This window comes from Lolium perenne, chromosome 3 (genome assembly GCF_019359855.2).
Source record: "Lolium perenne isolate Kyuss_39 chromosome 3, Kyuss_2.0, whole genome shotgun sequence".
Taxonomy (NCBI): domain Eukaryota; kingdom Viridiplantae; phylum Streptophyta; class Magnoliopsida; order Poales; family Poaceae; genus Lolium; species Lolium perenne.
In genome coordinates this window covers 57,732,658-57,744,113 of record NC_067246.2, presented here as the reverse complement: position 1 = coordinate 57,744,113, position 11,456 = coordinate 57,732,658, and the positions used below count along the sequence as shown (strand labels likewise).

The window sequence follows — 11,456 nt, the reverse complement described above, 5'->3', positions numbered from 1 at the left end:
TCATGATACATGAGACCTAGCCTCTCATAAAAAGGCTAGGAAGAGTCGCTGGGGAGGACAAACAGTTCATAATCTAAACCCTAGCTACACCACACTACATCGCCATAGCCATAGCCATCAAGGCACCCATGTAATCGTCATCATCAATCAAGAACAGACAAACATCACGTAGGGTTTCCCTCCAGCAGCCTGAAGCTAGGTAAATCGTGTCCCCGGTGTTGTCTGTTGCTGACGAAACAGCACGCACTCTTCCCTAAAACCCAAGTCAATAATCCATGGTTATTTCCATGGCAGCCCCACTTCAACTACACCACACACCGTCGACGTGGTAGATGCACACCGCTCCACCTCTTGCCTACTCCATCCTACAACTGCTCCAACAACAATACCCCAAGAGGGAGAGCGGCACCAAGATCATCATCATCATCTGATCCGGAATACCTGGATCCGAGGTTTCCCTCGAAGCGGAGCAAGTGGGCGGACTACCATTGCAATGGTAATACCTTCAAACAGCCAGCTGACCACCCCCGGCGGAGGAGGAGATCATCACGACCACGCCCAGGGCCAGAGCCCCGGGCTTCCTCGCTTTGCGGGTCTTGCCCCACTGCCGCTGCCACCGTCTGTGGCACCCTCCACGCTGCCATCTGGTACCCTGACTTATTGCAACCCCTTCTTCACATTTTATTTCTCTACTAGATCGTCAGCAGATGTGTTGGTAACAGTAACCTATATCCAAATTTCGGATTTTGGCGAACACAAGATGATGACGAGGAGAATACTTGCTCCTGCTGAATTCACCACTCTGTTCTTTGTCAGGATGCAGCTGGGATTCTTGCACCCAAAGCAGACCCAGAATATGTCCAAGCCCAGAATTGAAAACCGGTACGTGAGAGACAACCCAGGCGGCGGAAAAAAACACAAACCCATCTAGGGTTCCATCCTCCTCGCCGGTGGCGCCGGTTCGCTCCGCCTCCAGTGGCCTTGGGGCCTTGGAGGTGTGACGGACCACAGTTCCTCGCCGGCGGGGAGTTTCCGTTCTTAATTTAGTTTGCTTTTCGGTCTCTTTTTTGGGATGGTGAGGCGGCGGCTACATCCTGAAGTCAGAATAAGGTTCTCCCCGCCCTATCCTCGCTCCGGTGGTGCATCTAGCGCTGACGGAGGGCGTGTGGAGTTGTGTGCCCGGATCTCCTGGGTCTGGTCGGTTTTCGTCTTTGTTGGTGTGGTTTTATGTCAGTCTCTTCCGGTCTACGGTTGTCATCATTGGCGATGGTTGCTGCTCTGGTGCGCTGGTCCTTTGGGACCTTAGCACGACGACTTCCCGTTTGTCTACTACAACAAGCTCTACTACGACAAGCTTTGCCTGACTCCGGCGATGGAGGGGCGAGGATAGCGGCGCGCCTTCAGCTCGTGCTAGTGTTTGTAGTCGTCGCTAGGTGGTTCGAGTACCAATTTGTAATTTTCTTTACGTTTTAGATTATTTGTACTACTGTTGATGATTATTAATAGATGGGTGGATTTTTCGCAAAAAAAAGCAGACCCAGAATATCAACAAAATTACCTAGTCCCACAACTTTTCCGGCGTGCACAGCCCACCGTAAAGAAAGCCACTATGAACCAGGATTCACTTCTTTCTATCCTCCGCAAACTACTTCATTCAGACATAAATTCTACTTTAACCTAGTTTTAAGAACCTTATCGCGGCTGTTTGCTTCGGACCACGTGAAGTTACCAGCTCAACGCTGATATTGGTAGCACTAACACCATGGTAGACCTTCTACTTCACATCTCACCTAGAAGCAACTTTTCAGCATTATCGACAGTCATGCTTGCTTGAGAACTGTTCGAGAAGCCTTAACGGCGTGGGAGGAGGATCACTGGAGCTTTCACTCGTTTCGCTATGTGTGTGTCGCCCTCATCGTGTACTCTGCCACAAGCTTTGAGAACAGAGACGACTTATCCTCCAGCAACTTCGCCGGCGTCTCCCGCTCCACAGCCACACCTACAAAGATCGAAATGGCGTTTAGTCAGACAAACAGTTATGCCAAACACATGGGATTAGGCGGATTATTTAGACCTGATAGTGATTTTTCTTAAAGGGCAGATGACTGACCGTTGTCAAGAAGCAAGACCATGTCGCTGTCAAGGACCGAGGTGATTCGGTGCGCAATCGTGATGACCGTCGCCTCTGAAAAATTCTCCCGTAGTGTTTTCTGGATCAGGTTGTCCGTCGCGGTATCCACCGAAGCGGTGGCTTCGTCCAGAACCAGTATCTTGGTCCTCTTCAGAATCACTCTACCAAGACAGACAAGCTGGCGCTGACCCACGCTCCAGTTCTCTCCATTCTCTATCACTGCAAGTAAAATTCACAAAAAATTTCAGTTCCCAATAGAACAAGTAGTGGCTTTCTGTTGTAATTTTTCAATTTTGGAAATAAAAAGAACTAGTAGTAGGAAAAAGGTGGAGGATACGCAAATTCAGTATCAGACTTTCAACTGCATGACTCAAATTATACATATCACCATATCAGACCTGGTGAGTCAAGTTTCAGGTCCTTTCTCCTGACCTCATCTCCTAGCTGACAGTTATCCAATGCCTGAAATGGAACAAAAGGATTCAGACTACAAGTTTACTAAAGGTCTAACTGTAAAAAAGAGAGCTATGTATGTAAAAATCGAAACTACCTCCCAAATTTGATTGTCATTGTACTCTCCAAGAGGGTCAAGGTTGCTCCTGATAGTTCCCTCGAACATCGTTGGGTCTTGTGGAATGATGCTCAGTCTACATCTCAGATCATGCAGTCCAATGGTGCAAATGTCGACACCGTCTACTAGTATCTGGCCAATAGTAGGATCCACGATACGGAAAAGGGCCTGTATAAGAGTTGATTTACCACTGCCTGTTCTTCCAACGATACCAGTCTTCATGCCTCCAGGAAAAGTGACTGTAAGGCCCTTCAGAACAAATGGTAGTTGTGGAGCATATCTCACCTGCATCGAATTAGAAGTTAGAGATCCGTGCTATCTATAATAAAAAAAATCGCAACACTGAAAGTAATATTCGCATGCCCATCAGACTGGATTTCTTAGAGATAATTGCATATTGCTACCACAATTGAGGCTAGGGCTTCAAAAAACTACCACTTTTCCGGTCAGTTGCAAAAAACTACCACTTTTGCGTCTAATTGCTTCAGAAAACTACCAATTGTGTGTAACACTCGGTTTGGTCCAATTTAATCATGTTTCTAACAGAGATGGCCCACCATTTGATCAAGTTTTCTATCTGAATGACATGGTGGGCCATCTCTGTCAAAAACTTGATCAAATGGGCCAAACCGATTGTTACACATAACTGGTAGTTTTTTGAAACCATTAAACGCAAAAGTGGTAGTTTTTTGCAGTTGACCTAAAAAGTGGTAGTTTTCTGAAGCCCTAGCCGCAATTGTGGTAGCAATATGCAATTTTCTCGGATTTCTTATCAATAGCTCACTCAGATGGCAATGATATGAAATTTCTGCAGGACAACATGGTAACACAGGAAAAGAAGCCTAAGTAAACAGGATGAAAAACAATGAGGGCATTTACATGGAGGTTATGCAGCTGAATTTCTCCCTCTGACGGCCAGTTACACAGCAACTTATCTCCTGACATTGAAAGAGGGGGCTCTTCGGGAATGCTTATATATTGCAGAATTCTTTCTACTGATATGATCTTGTTCTCCAAATAGCACATGGACCATACTACCCATGTTTGCAGCGTGTTCAAATTAAGCCCATATGTGACCGCGAGGCCAGCAATTGCTGAAAGCAGCATGTAATTTAGTTAGAAGACCATATCACTACGATCGTATCTACTAGTACCATCTATTTAATATAAATAATTTCCGAACAAGTAATGACATACCTGGATCAATGAAACCAGTCGGTAAACTGATAAGAAATATCAAAGAGAACGCAAATGTAAGGCATGATAGCGTATCCAAGCGGAAGCAAAGCCACTCCCTTGCCGCAGCGTTATAGAATTTTGGTCGAGAGAAGGCATCCATTAGATGGCTATTAGTTGATACAAACTCATTTTCCTTGCCAAAACTTCTGATGGTTGCTGATCCAGTAATGGATTCAGCAAAATGTTGTATTATAGGCGCTTTGCAAACCCCTACCAGCCTTTGCAGCTCTCTGGCTGTATCAATGTAGTAGCGCTGCAAAATGATAAATATAATGACATGCTAATTTTGCAGTTAAAACTTAAAACGGCACAGAGAATAAATAGGTTAAATAAAATACCTGATACCAGAAGCAGGCAACACTTAGAGGAACAAAAACAACAAACACCTGCCACGCGACCTGAGACATCACAGCAATAATTCCAACTAGTTGTATGATGGAAAATGCAACCTGACCCATCTGGTCAGCAATGTTGGTGTCCACATCACTCTGATCAGTTGAAGCCTAAACAATTTAACACTTGTGTGAGGGTGAAAGCCAATAATAAACTACCTAACAAATTTGAGGAAGTGCTGACTTACTCTATTCAAGATGCGCCCACTCGGAGTGGAATCGAAGAAAGACATAGGAGCTCTGAATATGGACATGTGCATCTTGTCGAACAACAGAGTTGCTGTCTTGTATGCAGCTGTCACAAGAAACAATGCTCTTACGAGGATGCACAGTGAGCTTGCACCAGCCAATGCGACGAAGACGTAGATCAGTGTTGACATGCCCACCGAAGGCTCGACATCTTTAGACACAGGAGAGGCCCATGCCATCCAGTAATTGCTAGCAATCTGAAGTACTTGAAAAAGTGTCTGAGCTATCAACACGACTGGTACAAGAGCTCCCCCATAAGCCAATGTAAGGTACTTCCAGTAGACCCAGAACCCAACCCTGCCCTTTTCCCTTTCCTCTTCCTGCACCAGCTGCCCACTTTGAACTTTGTCAAGTTCTTTGCCATTTTGTTTATCTTTCTCCTCTGCTGATGACAATGACCTGGAAAAGCTTGCTGCGTCACTGGAAGAGAAAGCCTCACCACCTCCATTAGTAACATCAATCACGTCTAATGCTGTGAGAGCATCTTGGTGAGCACCAACCAGTTCCATTAGCTCTTCCCCTGATCCAAGTATTTCATTGTATTTGCCTGCTTGTGCTATTCTCCCACCTTTCATTACCTACATTACAATTATCTTATAATAAAAAAAAGACAATTTATTACATCAAATTTAGATGAAATTTGTGCCAACGAAATTCTCACCAGAATAAGATCAGCTGCAGGAAGGAATTCAATCTGGTGAGTAACATAAACCACTGTTTTTGAACCCAAAGCCCCAAGCAAGCATTCCTGCACATGGTAAAAACTTTAAGAAATGTATTCTCAAACATATACTGAACAGAAGAGATCATATCATACCTTGAAGAGGTGGGATCCTGTATGAGCATCGACTGCGCTGAATGGATCGTCAAATAAATAGATGTCAGCATCCTGGTAAATAGCTCGGGCTATCTGAATCCTTTGCTTCTGCCCGCCACTAAGATTGATGCCCCGCTCTCCGATGACGGTCTCATCACCGAATGGTAATATCTCCAAGTCTTTCTTCAGAGAACACGACTCAAGGACCCTTTCATACTTCTCACCGTCCATCTCCTTACCGAAGAGTATGTTGTCCTTTATTTTGCCGCTCTGTATCCATGCCGACTGGCTGACGTATGCCATTGTTCCGCAAGTCTTGACCTCTCCTGATAGCTTTGGCATCTCACCAAGAATGCAAGAGAGCAAGCTTGATTTTCCAGAGCCGACCGTCCCGCAGACTGCAACACGCATGCCTTGCCGAGCTTGAAAGTTCAGGTCATTCAGAGTTGGCACTTCAGATGAGGTGTCCCAGGCGAAGCACCCATTGCTGACTTCAATTGCGACATCTGAGTTGCCACTTGGCAACCTCTGCACAGCATCCATGGGTAACTCCTCGAGACACAGGAAAGATGCTATCCTGTCAAGAGAAACCTTAGTCTGAATCAACATCGAGACCATGTCGGGGAGGGTGTATATCGGTTCTTGAAGCACCCGGAACGTGGCCAATGCAGACAGCACCTTCCCTGAGTCCAGTGGTATCCCTAGGAGCAAGCAGGCTCCGAAGGTTACCACCGCAACGAAGGTCGGGGCACCCCAGAACACGAAGGTGGACGCGGTGGACGTGTAAAGATACTTCTTGAGCCAGCTTTCCTCTGTCTTCCTGAGGTCAATGATCTTGGACAAGAACTTCATCTCCCACCCCTGCAGTTTAAGAATCCTCATGTTGCGTAGGATCTCGGATGTGGCCTTCATCCTGATATCCTTGCAGTCCATGAGCTTCTCCTGGAACTTCTCCTGCATTCGCATCGGAAGTACAGTGGCAAGCATGACGACAACCGTGGCACCGAGCGCTGCCAGCGAAGCAATCCCCAGGGTGGAGTACAAGATGAACAATGCCATGGATACTTGGAGCGGCACCAACCAGAAGTCATGCATGAACCATGAGAAGAGCCCGACGCGGTCTGCATCCACGCTGATGATGTTGATCATCTCGCCGCTGCTGCGGCTCTGTCTCGAGCTGCTGGACAGGGAGAGCCCTTTCTGGTACACAACAGAAACAAGCGCAGACCGCGTACGTATCCCGACTTGCTGTAGCCGGAAGAACCAGTGCCTCTGTGAGAAGCACTCGAACACCTTGGCTGCGATGAAGGCGGCAACAAGGAGCTTCCCCTTGCTCGCGTACCTCTCGTCGCCGTTGAGGTACTGTACCAGGGAGTCAATGAGGAATGGGCCAACGTAGATGGCCAGGCTGTAGATCAGAGCGTAGAGCGAGGTCAGCGCGATGTGCCACCACACGGTGCGCACGAGAACCCTGGTGAGCTTGAACGCCGTGACCTTCTGGCCGTCGCCAGTGAGCGCCTCGAGGTTCGCCTTGAACGGCGGGAGCAGGCCGGCCACGCTGTCGCCACGGTCAAGGTCCGGGACGTCGTCGAGGTCGAGCGTCTTGCTGTGGCCGACGGCGAACAGGGGCCCCATCCAAGAAAACGTGAGGACGCTGAGGAAGCCGGCGCCCGTGAACATGGAAGCGTCGACGGTGTGGTTCTCGGAAGCGCCATTGAGCAGAGGCTCCTCGGAAGCAGAGCCGCCCGCCGCGCCCCTCTCGGCCGAGAACCCGGCGACAAGCAGCACCGCGCCCGCGAGGACCGAGACGGCGTCGCGCGCCCAGGAGCGCGCAGGCACGGGAAGCTCGTACTGAAGGCCCGTCGCGGCGTGGACGGCGACGGCGAGCACCGAGAGCAGCAGGAAGAGCGCCCACCAGAGCCTGAGCGGCGCGGGGAACCGGTCCTCCCCACGGCGGCCATACTGGAGCTGCAGGTACGCCGCGAGCATCAGCCACGCCACCGCGCGGGACAGGGCGTCCGCCTGGTCCGTCACCGCGTCGGGGTCCCCCCACCCTGTCCCACCGTCGAGGAACCACGAGAGCAGCGAGTACGCGGCGAAGAAGACCTCGGACGCCGCCAGAACCCACGTGGCGCGCACGGCGAGCCGGAACCATCGGAACCCGGCGCCTCTCGCCGCGGCCGCGGCCGGTTCCTTTCGGCGGTGGCTGCCGGCAGCGAAGAGGAGCCGGCCGGCGACGGCGAGGGCGAGCAGGAGGTGGGCCGCGGCGCCCACGCCGTGTAGGAGGACCGGCCGCAGGAATAGGGGCAGAAGGTGCTGGTCGACGTCAGCCGCCGCCATCGCTGCCGGCAAAGGCCACGACGCGGGCGCGGTGGCCATGGACATGGAGACGGGTTGCTGGATGAGTGGAGCGGGTGGGGTAGAGCGTGGTTATATAGGGGGCGACACGACACGTGCGTCGCCGCCGCGCCGGCCATCGGTCAAAGGTCGTGCTGGCGATGGCGGCTGCGATTCGGTCGGCTCCTTGGGGTGGAAGGTACCTCACCACGGCACCACCCCCTGCCCCGTATTTACGCCCCATGGCCATGGCCGGCGCCAATCCGAGCTCCGATCCAATCCAAATAGGGGGAGGAGTGAAGAATTTGAGCGGGATTGACAGACGAAGAGGAAGAGGTCGAGGTAAATTGCGATAGTGCCGAGCGTCCTCGGATCTAGGGGAAAAATTCCTCGGCCCCACCCTTCGAAGCACCGTTTGCAGCATTTGAGGATCATCTATAAAGATTCCTTTTTATAGATGTTGTGGCCCCCGACCACAAATCCGTCCGCCCCGCCCCCCCCCCCCCCCCCCCCATGCCCTCCGCCGGCCCCTGCTCCCCTGCTTCCTCCCAGCACGGCGCCCGACGGCGGCTCCCTCCCATGCCCTCCGGCTCTCTCCTCGTCGCCTGCAGCTTCCGATTCACGCGGTAGGCGAGCGGAATCGCGCGGGAGGCGTGCGGGCAAGGGAGCAATGATCCTGGCTTGGTCACCCAGATGTGGAGGACGCACCCAAGAGCTGGATGGACATCTATCGACCCATGTCCATATACATGTGCTGCTAGAGACGGTTTTTTAGACTCGGTCCTCTATATGTCGTATAGATGTCCATTTGGATGATCTCCTGGAGATGCTCTTATGTCTCCAATTTAACCAACGTAACACAAGATATATACTACAAAATACATATCACTGGAAAAGTTCAGATATTGTATTTTTTAATGGTTAATTTTATAGTGTAAATCTTATATTATATTGGTTAAATTGATGATCTTGGAATACGCGTAGGCCTTGTAAACCGGAATGGAGGTAGTAATATATATTATTTGTTCAGTTGGTCAAATTGACGACCTAGAAATACGTGTAGGACTAGTAAACTGAAATAGTGAGAGTAGATAAAACATCAGATGTTTGGATAGGGTGACCGGAGACTAACTCTCTCATGACCTAGCGCCGCCTATGGCGACTAGGATTTTCCTCCGTCGCCGTCGGAATCATCCCCGGCTCAGAGTCCCTCTCGCCCCTGATCTGATCACCTCGCTGCCTGTGGGAAGCGAATCTCTGGTTGGGGTTCCTTCCTTCTTTGCGTGGCGGCTAGGGAATGCAGGCTAGGGTTTGCTTCGGGAGAAGGTTTTTGTCTTGCAATGGCTAGCTCTGATTCGTCCTTGTCGAATATGGCCAGTGGTTCGGGTTCGAAGAAACAAGAGACCATTGATGATATGATTCAGAGATTAGGAATTGAGGACGATGAACTTGATGCCCTATTTTTTAGGATGAGGAGGAGGCTCCGAAAGAGGGATTGAAGTGGATGGCTTTGGCAAAAGTACACACGACAGATTACTTCAGTGCTCAAACTTTTGAGCAGCATATGCGAGTTAAAAGAGGTATAGTTTCAGTATCTGGAAGGCAACCTCTTTTCGGTTCAATGTTTCTGCAAGGGAGATTGGTTGAAAGTTGAAAAGGGAGGACCATGGTTGTTTCGCCAAGCAGTGGTTAGCACCGAACCTTACGATGGGCTATTGGGGCCTGAAACGATTGATCAGAATTACTTCACTACATGGATGCAAATCCATAAATTGCTCGTGGGATATAAATTGAAGACGATGATCAAGAACCTGACTGAAAGACAAGTCGGGAAGGCTGTTGAAGTTCAAACGGATGTTCAAGGAGCAGGAAATTTCGTGCGGGTTAGAGTGAGATTGGATGTTAGAAAACCTCTGGCTAGGGTCATTTCGATGTATCGTAGTGGCCAGAGAGAGATTTTTGAAGTGAAATATGAGAAGATGCTAAGGTTTTGTGGTGCGTGTCGATTGGCTGGATATACTCATCTAGAGTGTGGCTTAGGGGAATACGAGGAGGAAAAACTGAAGTGGGGTGAATCACTGAAAGCTGACTGGGGAACTTGGTTTGGCCGCGGCGTGGGAGGAATGCGCTGACTGGTCCAATAGGGGTGGCCGGTTTCTGTGGAGGACAGGCGCGAGACACGGGAAGAAACAACGATTAATATACTAGCTGGAGACACAATGCTATACATATTGTTGAGAGGCCAAGTCACCGTGAAGACGATCTGGATGATATGGCGGCTAGTCCTGTTAAAAACCCGGAAAAACCATGACTTAATCTGATGACCATAGCATAGATTCAGGTGCCAAAAGGCGATTGAACCTTGATGAGAATATACTGTTAGAGAGGGAGGATGGCGGTGCTAATCTGATGATCATGGATGGTGCAATGCATGCATCTTCTACGGAACATGAGTCGGAGGAAGATCATACAAAACGCCCAAAGAAGGCTGGAGTTGTCTCCCCTTCACTCGGATCGGCGGGTTCCCAAGAGGAACCTGTCCGAACACAATGAAGATATTAGGAATGAACTGTTAGGAATTGGGGAACGACCCTACCATTCGAGCGCTTTCGGATATCCGAAGGCAATGTAACAACGATATAATGTTCTTATCAGAGACACATATAATCTGGATGATTATCCAGCTGAATGTATCCGCAAAAGAATGGATATGGATTGTAAAATTGCGCAACAATGGGAGAAGTGGTGGTTTGATTATGCTTATGGAAGAAAGAAATAGGGCGATTGAACCTTGATGAGAATATACTGCCAGAGAGGGAGGATGGCGGTGCTAATCTGATGATCATGGATGGTACAATGCATGCATCTTCTACGGAACATGAGTCGGAGGAAGATCATACAAAACGCCCAAAGAAGGCTGGAGTTGTCTCCCCTTCACTCGGATCGGCGGGTTCCCAAGAGGAACCTGTCCGGACACAATGAAGATATTAGGAATGAACTGTTAGGAATTGGGGAACGACCCTACCATTCGAGCGCTTTCGGATATCCGAAGGCAATGTAACAACGATATAATGTTCTTATCAGAGACACATATAATCTGGATGATTATCCAGCGGAATGTATCCGCAAAAGAATGGATATGGATTGTAAAATTGCCAGTCGCAACAATGGGATAAGTGGTGGTTTGATTATGCTTATGGAAGAAAGAAATAGCGATTCAGAAAATTATGTCAACTCCAAAATATATTGATGTTCGTATTATTGAGGGTCCAAACAAATAATGGAGACTGGCCGGTTTGTACGGTGAACCTAAGTGGGAAGATAAATATAAAACGTGGGACAAACTCAGAAAGCCCAATGGTAATATTGACATCCCCTGGATTGCAATTGGAGATTTTAAAGAAATACTCTACTCACATGAGAAGGAAGGTGGTAAATCCAGACCACAAGGTTATATGCAATCGTTTCGGGATGCATTGACGGACTGTGACTTAGATGATTTGGGTTTCTCTAGAGATCCTTTCACATGGACTATTTTCATGTTTCTGTATCTCTACGGCGCTCAATTCTCGAGAACCCTCGAGGGTCATATATATAAGGGGTTTTAGGTCAAAATAAGTTGGTTCGTGAAAGTATCAAGCGAATCGACGATCAATGGTGAAATCAGGGCAGGTGGCGCGCCCTCCCTACTGGGCGCGCCACCTGGTCTCTTTTGGGCCT

At 49.1% G+C, this 11,456-nt stretch overlaps 1 protein-coding gene across 1 annotated transcript; it reads right to left on the bottom strand.

The window, feature by feature from the left end:
• Positions 1–1,545: 1,545 nt before the first annotated feature.
• Positions 1,546–8,108, bottom strand: LOC139829762 (ABC transporter C family member 3-like). Its single transcript, XM_051366938.2, has 10 exons — positions 5,400–8,108; positions 5,244–5,330; positions 4,522–5,160; positions 4,280–4,444; positions 3,900–4,194; positions 3,582–3,796; positions 2,682–2,987; positions 2,530–2,593; positions 2,111–2,350; positions 1,546–1,999 (listed from the first exon to the last, which is right to left on the bottom strand). Exons 1-10 carry the CDS (start codon positions 7,782–7,784, stop codon positions 1,896–1,898), a joined length of 4,500 nt encoding a protein of 1,499 aa, XP_051222898.1. The 5' UTR covers positions 7,785–8,108; the 3' UTR covers positions 1,546–1,895.
• Positions 8,109–11,456: the final 3,348 nt, after the last annotated feature.